The sequence below is a fragment of the Strigops habroptila genome, chromosome 2 (assembly GCF_004027225.2).
Source record: "Strigops habroptila isolate Jane chromosome 2, bStrHab1.2.pri, whole genome shotgun sequence".
Classification (NCBI taxonomy): Eukaryota; Metazoa; Chordata; class Aves; order Psittaciformes; family Psittacidae; genus Strigops; species Strigops habroptila.
In genome coordinates, this window is record NC_044278.2 from 88,533,980 (window position 1) to 88,549,088 (window position 15,109).

Consider the following 15,109-nt stretch of genomic DNA (forward strand, 5'->3'; position numbering starts at 1 on the left):
TGTGTCTCAATTTTAATGCACTTGATTAAAAATCCTGTGCTTCATAAAATAAAGGGACTGTAGTGTATGTATCTAGTATAAAGTATACAAATGCAGTAAATTCTCTTTTGCAATAGTTGGGTGGGCAATCAGGAGTAAAGGTAAAATTGCCATTTCTTGTCTTTTGAAGTCTTTCCTGCGGCAGTAAAATAACGGAACATAAATATTTGTTTAGCCACCATTCCATTAAAGTAAACACTCTACAAAGTTGTCCTACATAAGGAAATGATTGCACACAATATTTCTTCTTTGTTGAGCTTCTTTGACAAACTGTATTATCAAAAGTCTTGAATAAACATAGGGGGTTTATTTCATTTATGTTATGCAGTATATTGGTGCTGTTTATGAATTGTCTAACTCTTGTGGAAGTAGTTCTATTGTTTTCACCTGTAATTTAATTAAGTTGTATTGACATTGCAAATAACTTTAGAAAAAGCATGAATACCGGATGCAGCCACCAGGAAGAGAAAGCAATACATTGCTGTTCCTACAACAGCATTTAAAAAAAAAAACTGTTAAGAAGTTTTTATCTTTTGTGCTTTTTACTTCTAACAGTTATCAATATTTATATTTTTACTCTAATTTTAGTAGGAACTATACTATTTCTTGATATATTAATGTATTCATGTTAGTTAGTGGTACCCATACCTAAATTCTGTATAAACAGTAATGTATATACCTAAACCTTTAGCTTCAATAAGAAGACAGTGATACTAATTAAGCTACATAGGTGCTTGAAGTTAGATTAGTCCCATACATTTTATTTCATACAAAATTATATGATAATGGAATAATCCTTAAATTTTAAGTGCTTGAGAAAATTCGATGAAATGTGATTTATTCATAGGCCTAACATACACAGTAAATACTAGAAAGTGTGTGACATGGAAGGAATTCTTTTGATACTTCCAACTGTTGCAAGTGAAAAATGTGTATGAAATACACATCAGTGTTAAGTAAAATCTGTGGGGTTAACTGGATTCACTGAATAATCTTGCAGCCTTAACAGCAGTGTACAGCTTTCTAGTTCATGCCAAAGAAGATTTTCAGAAACTTTCACGGATGCATGAGAACATGGAAAAGCTTTATCAGAACGTGATGGGATATTATGCCATTGATCTGAAGAAAGTTTCAGTGGAGGAGTTTTTAACGGACTTAAACAACTTCCGGACAATGTTCATGGTATAGTCTCTTTATTTTATGCCTAATGTTTCTTAGAAATTATTTCTGTAATCTTTCAGTTGTTGAACAAACTAAAAATTATTTTCTTCCTCCTCAAATGGTACCTGATACTCATATCAGAAATTTTACATGACACATCCTAAACTTTTAAGATATCCTAAACATAATGGAGTATTGAATTAATATTTGTGAATTATTTTATTTCTGAAATTCCTAACAACAATGAATGTAATTTAAAACTGAACCTCTTGTATGCATATATAACCTGAAGGGGAAAAACCTGAAACTCAACTGCATTTTCTGTTTAAAGGATGCTTGTTATTTTCTTAAACCCAAGTTTATTTACATAACAACAAATATCCTAACAATCATTCTATATTTATAATACACATTCTTCCTATGCAAAATCCAGACTCACTATTTTATTTTGTTTAATTTTTCATTTGCCTGCAGCACTTGATCAATGTCGAGGTTTGCATTTGTAAGCAGGATCCCTGCTATCAAAACTCGGAGTTCCTTAGCCTGACTTAAAAAAAGTAGTATATTTTCCTCAGACTCTGTTTGTGAGGACCTTTCATTTTTGTGACAATAGATTTTCTAGGACTTTGTTTTATGCATTTTAAGTGCTTACTTTTGTCTTTTCCCTGTAAAAGGACGATCTTTAGGAAGAGGGGCTAAGAAGTATTATTTTGTTATTTTTTAAATATTTGAATTACATTTGCGAAACAGACATTAGGTTGATCATAGGATCATAGAATGGTTTGGGTTGCAAGGGACTGTAAATATCATCTAGTTCCAACCCCCTTGCTATGGGCAGTGACACCTTCCCCTAGACCAGGTTGCTCAAGGCCCCATCCAAGTTGGTGATCCTGATTATTGACCTGATCCAAGTTATTGTTGGGTTGCTTCTTTTCTGTAGAACTCAGAACATAGTTTAAACCATAATTCAGGCTCTCTGGTTTTGTTTTGGTTTTTTTTTGTTTTGGTTTTTATTTGGGGGACCAAGGGAGGTGTGATGGTTTGGTTTGGTTAGGTTTTCATCCCTGCCTAAATGTGATTTAAAAGTTTTAACAAAAGACGTTTCTGAAAAGTAAGGTAGAAATTTCTCACCAGGGTATTTCTTTATGTGCTTGGAGCTGATTCTGTATGACTATAAACAGTCGTCTTGGCAAATTTCAGAATAATCAGATGGTCTCCAAAATATTGTAGGTTCTTTTACCATTGTCAATGTAGTTCTGGAAGAAGAACGATTACCTTGATATACTTCAGAATACGTACTCAAGTATCCCTCGGTTTAAAATAACCAAGCACAAGCAACTCAGGGAAAGCTGATGGCTATATAAATTCAAAATATTTTTGTAGAGGTCTTATTTAGGATTAGTAGGGGTTGGTAGTGTTAAGGAGGCAGGGAGAGGTTGAATTTGTGTGGCAGTTGTGACTGGATTTGGTTTGTTTCTTTTCAGCTTTCTTTGCAAAAATAGTTTTTTTTCTCTTGAATTCTGAACACTTGGCTGGTAAGCAACTCCTTCTCAAGAAATAGAAGAGTAAAAAGGCAGGTCCCAATTATGTATGAATTTATTAATTTTGATAAGTTGGAAAAGGTGACTCATGTCGCATCTGGCTACCTATGATTACATAGCTTAACTTGCTGGCTACACTCCTCCAGGAAGGATATCCAAGTATGAACTTTGTGACAAAATATGAAGCAGTGATCTAACTCATGCCTATTGATCTGTAGAAAGATTCAATTAGTCATTTTACCATCTACTCCTTCTTGCACCTGACACTTATTGTTAAAACACACTTATTTAAGTTGCTTGCATGTTTTCCAGCCTTGTTTGGTTTTGCTTGGATGGATGGGTTTTTTTAATGATTTCAGAAATGTCTGAGGATGTAGATGGAGGAAAATGCTTCTTTCGTAGATACTGAGAAAGGGTTTGAAATTCTGACGTACATCAGAAAGGAAGAGGAAAAGACTTAATTTTGAGGAAAGAGCTTAAAATGGAGCCCATATTTAGCAAACATATTGGAACATGTAAAAATCACCAAACCTCTGCTACTTCACAATTTAACAACTAAAAACGTAGAAGACACAGTCTCTGATCAGAATAATTTTGTTTGGCAAGTTGTGTGTGCCAGATTTTTCAATGTATGCAGTGATAATGTTTTCCTAATGTTTTTTGGTCAGTGCCTAAAATGAAACACAGTCATCAGATTTCAAAATTGCTAAATATTATGAAATATTTCTTTAATTTCTGATGGTTAAACCATACCTCCCATTTATACACTGTAGAATAATAATGCTTAGGTTCATCCTAAATTGAAAATTCCCCCTTTTTTTTTTCTCCTGTCTGTAAAATCATCACTGATACTAACCCCTGCTTCACAGCAATATTATAAAGGCAGATTAATTAATGCTTCAAAACAGTTAGATATTATTGATGAGTATGACAGAAGAAACCTTGAGGAAAATTAATAATTCTGTCTTGCAGAGCACAGTTTGAAGGCTATATGAAAAAATGTGTAGATAAGGCATGAAACACCATATCATTCAATGACACTAAATAAAATAGAGTAGCTGCTCTGTTTTCAGATCTTTTGGAAAAGATTTTTGAGATGCCTAGTGTGAGACACCTAAGGTCTGATTTTCATAATTGTTTAGCATTGGTCTTGACTTGTCAGAAACTGAAGGTGGTTGACATCCTAGAAAACTTAGTTCAAAATAATTTTAAATTTAATGCTGAAAAATCATTGGCTTCTTAGTCCAAAACTAAAAGACTACTTAAGTCACGCATAGGTGTGGGAAAATGAAGTTCAGTCATCTCTGTTGTCAAGCAAAGTTGATAATTTACATACAGTACTTACCTACTTATAATGCTCTTTTTTTTGGTTCTTAATTAAAATGTTTAAAAAAACATGTTTAAGTATAGAGCCACAAACTTCAGCTTCCTAGCTAGCTTTGGAGTGCGCTTCGTACTTCAGCGTTATTTTTTGGCTGTGACAGCTACTCATAGTCTGTGAGCACCAAATCTAGGGCACAGACAACGTCAAACTCTTTAGGCCTTTTGAGCAAGGAAGTGTTAAGACATTTAATCTTTGAAATGCAAATAGTATGAGAGAAAATATGTGTTCATCTTAGTCAATTTTTTGAGAATTTGCAGAATAACCTTTTGCAGAACTTTATACACCTATTTTTTTGTGTTGAAGACACATGGAACGATGTAGATTTGGCTCTAGTGCATAGACCTCTAAATATTGGCATCAATATGTGAGCTTGGGCATCCAATCTAATGTTTTAGTCATGGTAATACATACTCAATACAGTTAGCAGAATTTGGAGAATTGTCTACCCCATGACTCAAAGGAGATCTAAAAACAGAAGTGCCTAGTATCCTGCAGAGGTATCTGAAATAGACATGATCATCACGAAATTTTAAGTTATGACACAGAACTTATGGAAGACCAATGTCCTGCTAGAGAAAGGCTGGAGGCAAGATGTGATACTCCAAAGTGTTCAATTTGTGCTGAATATGAAGGTGTGACCTACTAAATTAAGCCCAGTTAATCAGTGTGATTAGAAATAGACATCTACGTTTGGATGACTGCAGTCTGTGGTTGAGTCCTCCTGCTATAATTTTTTTGGGGAAAAAGTAGATGCAAAGTAGAAATTTCCATGTCACTCTGTTAGGAAAGTGTGTCATTTCTGTCAATATTGTACTTGTGCTGAAGTCCCATTTGAGTTTTGCCCAGCAGTTTACAGAATGCCCAGTCTGAAAATCAGCAAATAATTTGTTAAAATTAATTCAATTCAGAATTCTAGCATTTTGTAGCAGGCTTCTCCCCTTCTCCCCTAATGTCAAGAAAATTGGCAGAGGTGACTCTGGAGAAGACACTGTGGAAGTACAACTTTGCTTTGTTTAAAAAATCCATTTCATTCTAATTTTTCATTATTGAAAGCTTATTCTTCAGTTATCAAAGGCAGGTATTTCTTCACAAGATATTTTTTTCCCTTCGTTTGTTCACTATCTATTGCAGTGATGCTACAAACAGTGCCCGTGCATATATTGCAGTAATCCTCAATCTGTGCTTTATAGTACTCTTTAATGTTTTCTTACTTTTTTTTTTCCTAAGGGCAGGCTGGACATTTTCCCACTAAAACTAACATGAGACATTATTTATCCCTGCCAACATGGAGCCTCTGCCTCACACCTTATGAAGATGTTAACCATTGTGTGTGTGGGGACATTTTGATCTATTGTGAAAGATGAGATTTTGTGTGTAACTGCATTCTGAAAAGATAAACTTTCAGCAATGAAGAATGGATGCAAAGAAGAATTAATGCAAGCCACTGCAAGAATTTACCAGTGAACATAGTGAACGCTAAAATAATGAAAAAATAATCCTAAAATAGCTTTGTTAAAAAAGTATTGAATGTGACACAGTTTCTTGCTTAATGTCTGAATATGCAAAATAATTATTTTAAAACCCTGGTTCTGTTTTGGCTTCATTGGAAATTATGGAGTACTTATTTATAATTCAAAATAGACAATGTTGTATAGGTATTAACCTGAAGACATGAATTTATAAACCCAGTAAATTAATGCATATGTGGATAAGAGAAGAACAAAGCACAGCTAAGTTACCCAAGCAGCCTTGTTTTGCTTGGTATAGTGGCAGCATGAGAAAGAATAAATGTTGAAACTATTCTAGAAATACAAATAACAATGGTTTTGTAAAACCAAGTGTTTTAGATATTTTGAGTTCTTCTTACATTAATGTGTGTATTCTTAAGATGCATTTCTTGCTGAATTTATAATCCCCATTTGGGGGCAACTAGTATGCTTTTAAGGTATTCTGAATTTGCTTACTTTTCTGAGTAAAATGCACTGAATATGGAATGTAAAATATTTATTTGCCTTGAGAAATTAAAGTTAGTAGTTCGGAGATGTGATTTTAAAGCTTTTTTCTTTGTTTTTAAGGTTCAGCTTTGTTTTTGCTAAGACTTCAGTTTTAATGGAACTATTACTTTCTTTTTCATAGCAAGCAGTAAAGGAGAATATGAGAAGAGGGGAAGCAGAAGAAAAACAGAGGCGTGCTAAAATAGCTAAGGAAAAAGCAGAAAAAGAAAAGCAAGAGAGGCAACAAAAGAAAAAGCGCTTATTAGAAATGAAAACAGGTAAGTAACATAGAAAACCCATTTCACCAAGCATTTACTGGAAAGAAAGCTGCTATGTTTTCATTATCTGAATGTACTATGAGAAAAAACAGAATAAATGAACAATTTCACAGATTAAAGTTTACAGCAGAGGTTCTTAAATTTTGTTTTGTTAATGAATTTCTCTAATTACCTATTTTCATGAAGCTACTTTAGAACTCGTAATGCTGCTTTGTATTTTTCAGAATATATTGAACCTTGTGTGACAAGTATAAGTTTAGTTATGCTCAAAACGGTTACATTACCTGAAAGCAGACATTTTCCGAATCGCAAAGCTATTTTCTTTCTTTTGACTGAAGTTACATAGTCATTTTTGTTATTTTATGAGAATAAGCCCTTCCTGAAGTACTCTTAAGATTGTAATTTGAATATGTCACAAAATGGTTGAGGTTGGAAGGGACCACTGGGTGTCATCTAGTCTAATGTCACTGTTCAAGCAGGGTTACCTAGAGCACATTGCTCAGGATTGTGTCCAGACAGCTCTTGCATAACTCCAGCGAAGGAGACTCCCTGGACAACCTCCCTGGGCAACCTATTGCGATGTTCAGTCACCCTCACAACAAATCAGCTTTTCATAGAATCATAGAATAGTTAGGGCTGGAAAGGATCTTAAGATCATCTAGTTCCAACCCCCCTGCCGTGGGCAGGGACACGTCGCACTAAACCATGTTGCTCTGTCCAGCCTGGCCTTGAACACTGCCGGGGATGGAGCATTCACAACTTTCTTGGGCAACCCATTCCAGTGCCTCACCACCCTCACTGTAAAGAACTTCTTCCTTATATCTAATCTAAATTTCCCCTGTTTAAGTTTGAAGCCATTACCCCTTGTCCTGCCACTACAGTCCCTAAGGAAGAGTCCCTCCCCAGCATTCTTATAGGCCCCATATGTCGATTGTTATTTCCATAAGTTCCTATTGAAGCACCTTTCTAAAAAGCAACCTCAGCCATGCATTTTTAAAGTCACTCATTTATGCTGTGTTGACTTTTGTACCAAAAGAGATGGCAGACACTGTGAATTCTTTGTTACAAAAAAGATATCTGATGATCCTCTATACTGCTACATTTTATCCCAGACTGAGCTTCTGGAATCCTTCAGAATGATACATGACTTACTGTGTAAAATTTTCATGAGCTGCTCTCATTTTCTTCTGAGCAGATCTTGTTGAACATTTCCCCACTCAAACCCTGGTCAGCACCTTTGGAATAAATGATTATCTATCATCTCTTCAATGTTTCAGTAGTAGACACAGTAGGTGTGTTTAGTTTCAGAGATTCTTCAGACCGGAAGTATTTAATTTATTTCCATAAGAACATCCATGCTTTGAGGTGCAAGAGTAAAGCTTTCTCTTAAGATGGGAAACCAGGCAGCTGCTCTCTGAACACAGAATTTCTAATTCTTTAGAGGTAAATTCAAAACCCAATCACAAAACTACTCATGACAATCTTTTTAAAGCCCACAGAAGATAGAGACGGATGCAGAAGACTAGGAAAGGCTAAGACTGGTATCTGTATTTATGCGTATTTTGAAATGTCTAAAAAGAGGTTAGGTATTCTTCTCTCAGACATTTGTATGTATGACTGATAGTGCTTTGTGTGGAAATTTAGTAGTCTTCTCTGGAAAATTAAAGCTTCTCTCAAGTCCCGTTCTTAATATTCAGGCTTTCCAGAATACAGGTGCCAATGTTATGGAGTTACATATATTAATAATGCACATGTGTATGTAAGCCTCTGGTAGTTAAACTTACTTCTTCAGCTAATGTAGCAGGGAACTGTGTACTTGTCATCTGCAGATTAGCTAGGTCATTGAGTAAATAGCTGCTTTGTTTCTGAATAGCTTGGGTTTTTATTAAATCGTATAAGTCTACAGAAAGAGGTTTCCTGTTCTTGTTAGCAGGTTCAGCCTGGAATGACTGATCTAGACAACAGCAGATGGGAAAAGATGGTGTTAGGATCACCTAAATGTCTTGAATGTTATATTCACTAAGTTGGCCACTGATTAGTTGGGGTTTTGTTCTGCAAAGCATTTGTATGGTTTTTTGTGCTTGTTTGCAACATCATTTTAAAAGTCCATTAGAAGACCCAGAGTCTGACAGTGAAAAAAACTTATCAAAACTATTTCTTAATTGAAGAGGCAAATGTTGCTCCAATTCTGATGGAAAAGTAACATAGACATTCAAAAACTATTTTTTTCCCTCTTTTTATTTTCCTAGCCATATCTAGTTCATTGCAAGCTGCCTTCTCATTAAGAATCTGTAAATCAGTGACAAAATGTTTACATCTGACCTGCTGACAAATTTCTAACCAGGTTCTCCCTCTGTCAAAATACCAAAACACTCTCACTTGGACTGTGACTCTGGAGTAACTTATTTTTGCTGCATATCATTTCATGAGATGGTGACTAGATCAGATGCTGGATTTGTAGAAACATTATTTCAATTATTACTTGAATGACATTATCACTACCACTACAAATTACTTTTTAGTATCACTAACACTACATATTCAAAGCCTTAACATCTGTGTCCTAAATTTGATGTGAATATAAAATCCTGTGGAGCTGATACTGTAGAGCTGGCAATGATGGCTACTAGTGATGGCCTTAGTTGACAAGACATGTTGAAACTTGAGAGGTCTTCTGCAAAGGAAGCTAGAACTGAAGTGGGTATTGTTTTGTCTTCTCTACCATCTTCTCTTCCCCTCCCCACTCCCAGTTTGGAATCTTAATCTGTTATAAAATGGTTTAGTTTCTAGACAGTTCCCGACCCTCTATCTGTAGATTACAGGATGCAAAATCCTTTGAGGGGGGAGGGGTGTTAATTCCCCAGGCCACAGCAGTGCCTTCAGCTGAATACTTTTCCCTTGTTTAGCTACTGCTTTTTTTGTTGATGTAAGAGCAGTCTTTTCCCAGTGCTTGAGATTGTGCTTTTTTTCAGTGACCATTAATTGGCCATTAGTGACTAGTTTAACGTTCTGGAGCTTCTGCTTTTAGCCTGTGCCTATACCTTTCAAGGCCTGAGCTGGTATCCAAAGTTTAACAGGATTTATATCAACATCCTATGATTGTTTTGTTAACTACTAGTCTAATTTAAAACACAGACATTTAACCTGTCCTAGATTGTCCTGTGTTCTTGAAGTCCTTTTCTTTGGATTTCTTCAGCTTTCATCTGGTTTTGGAAGTTATTTGAAGAGTTGGGTTTTGTTGCCTATGGTGCCTCCTTTGGCTACGTAAGATGGAGGAAAGACTGATTCGTTTCTTCTCATAAATGTGACCTACATAATACTGCAAAAATTTTTAGCTATTTGGAGGATATTACTGACTTTTTTTCTGCATTCACATGAAACTTAAGATCTTAAAGAAATATGTACCAAAATATAGATTTTATTAATGTCTACAAAATATGTGAGTTGAGTCAGTAGGTTGCATATAGCACATTAGGACTGTATTATACCAGGTTTGACTAGCACTACATAGATCTTATTAACCAAAAAGGAAGATGATTCCGTATTTAGGGTAACTCCTGATTTTTAGCTTAAACTAATTCCTTCTGGGTGAAAACAATAATTTCATCACTAGTAACTGACATATACTGCAAACATGAGATTCAAGGTGGTCCTAACATATACCAGCCTTCTCACGAACTGTAATAGTCTTTCTTAGCCTATGCTGTGCCTTTGATATACGGGTGACAACTTAGCCATCTAGATCACAGCTTTGATTGGCATCCATACCTGTGCATCAGACTGCCTTTGAAATACTGTTACACCAAGTTCAGTGTTGATAAGGTCACTTTTTAAAAATAGATAAATATGTATACTGTGCGATAAATCTTCATAAAGTTTTCACTTTGATTTTTTATGTATTTCAGATATAAATATGTATATCAATATTTTTTAGATTGTGAAGTGTGTAGGGTTTTACGAATATGTAGTGCAGTATCTTTTAGAAAGACTTGAAGTTTTAGGTAGGCTTTATAATATAAATTTGGACCTCTGCTAATAAGACCATAGTTGGGGTTTTTTAATTATATGCAATTGTTTGACTTGCTCTTGCAAGTATTTTTGGAGATTTGGACCTGAAGCCAATGTCAGATTCAGATCACTCGAAATTGTAATTTGCTGAAATTCTCAATCTCTGCTTTTCATCATAGGCAGTGCCACGTGAGTCTCCTAACGATCACAGCTCAAATGGTTTACTGGTAAAAAAAGTTTGAGTGTTAAGTGTAAAAATATCAGCTCCATTTTTTCCTTTCAGCTTCATCCTAACTTGAAAAGTATGTGGAATTCAGGAAAATTTTTGAATGTCTAAGCAGTGAATGATACTTGGTATTTTGAAATTTATGATAACAAAATCTGTCCTCAAAGTACTCTCTGGGCTACAAAATGATATTCATTGTGAAATGCTTTGTCAATAAGGTTGCTTTACTTGCTTCTGTGAAGCCAGTTCAAACTATCACATGCTATCCTTCCAAAGGTAAATAACCAGTGGATGGGGATCTTTATGTAAATGCCACTTGTCTGCATAGTATTAACATTCACATACATACTTTCTCATGCTGTTCAGATTTTCAGTAGAAAGCACACCAATCAATTATTTTGATCTTATCACAGTGTAAAGAATTCTATAACTGTGATAACACCAGCTAAATTTATTGTAATATAATTGAGAACTCCATCATTGTGGCATCTTCATTGTGTCTTACTTTGAATACTATTTAAGTAACAAGCTACTTTAATCAGTGGTTATTTACAAAGGCTGCCCTTTCTTACACTAAAGCAGTGAAGAGATGCCAAAATGATGTCTTAAACATCTGATTTCCAATCTAGAATATTATTTTGTTTTCAATTGTGTTACTCAGTTTCACTTTTATTACAACTAACTGGTTTTAAATCCATGTTTCAGTTCATTTAGGCAGTTATGACCTTATTAGCAGTCAATTTTGAAACATTTATTTTTGAAGAGGTTTTATATTGTTTATCTGGTTTTGGAAAAAAATAAATTCATGTATTGAACTAGCTAAGAGTGTTTTAGGTTTTGGTTCTTCAAACATTTACTACTTTATTACCATCTGCTAAGTTATGCAGTATGAATATTTTCATTATTTCTGTAGTGTTCTGCAAAACAAAAGGACATCATGGATCCCAGCACTGACAGTTTAAGCAACGAGAATGGTAGACATAATTAGGTAATTAAAATTCAGATTTCAACAGATAAAATGGTTACCTTTGAAATAAATTAAAAATCCTCAAACCTACTTATATTAGTAGGTGCCCTCAAAGACCCTGTTTTCCCTGCCTAGCTCAAGTTTGTCAGGCCTCTATTTTGTTAATTTCTTCTCACTGGGGGAGGAGAATCAATACTTCTTAACAGTATTCCTTTCTTCTGAGAGGAATGAAGGACTGCAGAGGTCACAGATTATCAAAATTGCTCAAGTTCCATTACAACTGAGATGACATCAGTAATTTCGAACATATATTGAGAATTCATTGTTTTCAAATGTCTGCTGGGCCACTTTCCTGAAAAACAAAAATTTTGGACAACAGTAGGTTTATTGCTAGATTTTGGGCATTCAGGTATATGGTTTGTACAACTAAATTTAGTGTGAAGGAGACAAAAGATCTGATAGTGCTATATATATGAAGAAATCCTGATGTTATAATATTAATATCCAAAAACTGTTTAGTGGAAGGGCTCTTTTCTCTAGGGAATTTCCCCTTTTGGAATTTTAAGTGCTCCGTTGATCCTGGTTCCTCCGTGTTGCTTGTTACTCTTTCCAGTTGTCCCATGACTGCCTTCACTTAGCCTCGAATTGGAACCTCTTCTCCAGGAAGACTCCTGAGGTCACTTTTTGTTATTTAAAGTTATTCTTAAGTGTTGCTTATATTGTGAAGCCAGTGGGGAATCAATCTGTTCTAACTGTCAGGAGTGTAACTTCTTCCTCCTATGTGAAATAATAACGAGCAGAAAGAACTGTGGGACCTTTATAGGGTAGCCTACTCAGTACTTATACATGTTAATACTTCGTGGGCAGTTGACATTAAGCCCATGACAAGCTTGGAGAGTAGATCTAATTTTGCTGTATGCCTGTTGAAAAAAAAAAAAGTCCTATATATGAAGAATGAGTTGTGACAGGCATGGACCACAAATCTACTGGAAATGTGACACCTGATGTGTCACTAAGTATGGAGGTTGTTTTTTGGCTGCAATTGTATTGTTTTGACAGTGAGGTATAAATCTGGGTAAACTACTTAGAACAGATGTTCTCTCAAGAATAATTGTCACATTTGTACTTGAAAATTATTCAGAGAATCATAAAATACAGGTATGTTCCATTTAAAAATAAATAACAAATCAATGTGTGATACATCTGCAGAAGCCACAGCAAAAGATGAGGTATACCAAAACCTTATCAAGTCTTGCACTGTTGGATGTTCAGGGAACTGGATGTTTTTAGTGCAAAGAAAATAGAACTGATCTGAATGTATATTAATTAAAACCCAACAACTAATAGTCACAAGTCGTGTTAACAAGATCTCAAAGGTGCTAAATCTTCTAAAGCATGGAGGTATAGTTCATGCACTTGTTTGGCAACCCATGAGCTCAGAATGCGTCAATTGCTATTCGTTTGTACTAAGTAGTAGCTCCAAAAGAACAAGATGCTTTGAAGAAATGATTCTTTTTCTTTCTGAAAATTTTACTTAGAAGTGGAACCTTTGGAGATAGTAGCTGAAAGGCATTTGTGAATCTGAGGTTTACACAAAGCCTCCGAAAAAATAAATAGCAGCTGTGTTTGGGAGAGAGAGAAATTGTCAAAGCAAACAGAACTGTTGAAAAAATTAAGGGTCAATAAGAAGATAATATTTCTTATAAGATTGTCATTTGTGTTGTAGCAGTAAAATTCTAAACAAATATGAAAAGAATGCTGCAAACTTAAACCGGGCATTACCATGAAAAAAAAATTACAATCTCTGGAGCCATCTTTTGGATTAAGAACTCTAACATTTATGCAGGTGATAGGATTTGGTTTGAGTTAAGCATTTAGTACTCCAAATACCGCTGCACATCTCCATAAGGAGGTAGACATCAGAGTCCTCTTTAAACTCTCACTCCTGCATGTGTAAATGCTTTTATTCTTTGTTGGGTTTTTTCCTGAAGCATCAAAAGTTTCTTCTCTCAAGTTGCAGAGGAGGGGAGGGAAATCAATATCCTTACCAAATCATTGGGGGGATGCTTTATTTTTGCTTTCCTTAGCCCCAAGGTTATAAAAGAGGCCAAGAACCTCCTCTGTCATTGTTGGAAAGCTAGCAGAAGAGAAGCTAGTTTACTCCTCCTTCAAACTGAGTCTGCTGTTGCTTCTATTTCTATGCTGTTCACTATGACGCTTATCTTCACTCGGCAGTACCTCAGTGGTGGTACAGAAGTACAGTGTTGTTACTGCATACCAAAATATTCTGAAGCTCTGAAGCTTGCTGACAGAAGTTACTTGATTTCTCTGGCAGCTTCTATCTGTTGAAAGTTATTAAATGCAAATAAAAAGTCTTTTAATCACAAATGGCTGGAGACCAAGAGACCATTCTAGAAATGTCATTGCATATTTATCCTGTCCTTTTTCTAGATGTTTGCTGTTGGCTACTAGTGCACAAAGGATGCAGGGCTAGGTGGACCTTTGATCTGATTCTCCTGGGTGTTCTTGTGCATTTATAGCCACCCAAATGAAAAGGGTCTTGCCCACCCAAAGCTATCTGGAAGCTTTTATTTTGACTAAGTTCAACCATGTAATCCATTCAGAACTTTATCCCTCCACAAGTGAGAAATCGTGTAATTAACTTCTAAATTTCCTTCAGCCCTCCATCTGTGTAGCACAGACTGTCAGTATGAGTGATCATTTGTGTATATTTTCTGATTTATCTGTTGTTTATAAATTTGAATGGAAATAATAATGTCTTTTCCCTGTGCTCCAGTGAACTCCTTCAGAAGAAACATGGTAACCAAGAGACAAGATGTTCACGCACACATAGACTCTTATATTAGGTCTTATATTCTAGTGAAACAAGAATAAAAAAGTATTCATTCTGGTAATTACTGAACTGTGAGATCAGGACTTCAGTCTTCAGACTACAAGAACCAATCCAATAGCTTCAACACTACAAGTCGTTCTTAAATTTATATAAAAGCTTGAGTTCTGCCATGGAGTCTTTGCTAATTCAGATAATTAATTATTAAAATTATCAAAGTCTCTCCTAATTCGGATAACTTGATGAGTAGCCCTCCAGTTTTTGCACCCTTTCCTTCTGTTACAGCTATGAAATTTGCAGGTCTGTTTTTAATGTATACATTAGTCCAGACTTTTAATTTCAGATGAGGCTTAGTATTCAGAGGTTAGATTTAGGAGCTGATCCTTTCCACTACTTACAGTGTAACAAAAAGCTGTATGTAATTGCAGTGCTGTAAATAGATCCCAGTGGAAAATGACAGTCAAAGTCCCTGTAGATAAATCTCTTTAGTGTATGGACTGAGTAAGTGACATCAACGGAGACCATGCTAAAGCATTCTTGTTTTCTCTGAAGTGCCTTAGTTTTCCCTTCATTGAGAAAACAAAAAAAAGGCAGATTTTTCTTTTTGTTTTTATTGAGTAGCTGAATAAAGCTTTGATTCTTTGAAAGAGGAAATAGATA

The 15,109-nt window shown here is 35.2% G+C and overlaps 1 protein-coding gene across 1 annotated transcript in view; it reads left to right on the top strand.

The window, feature by feature from the left end:
• Nucleotides 1-15,109, top strand: part of DIAPH3 (diaphanous related formin 3) — a 231,025-nt gene that overhangs the window by 154,427 nt on the left and 61,489 nt on the right. Inside the window, 2 exon segments of the mRNA XM_030477090.1 lie at nt 1,057-1,221; nt 6,262-6,397. Of these exon segments, the coding sequence (XP_030332950.1) occupies nt 1,057-1,221; nt 6,262-6,397 (301 nt within the window).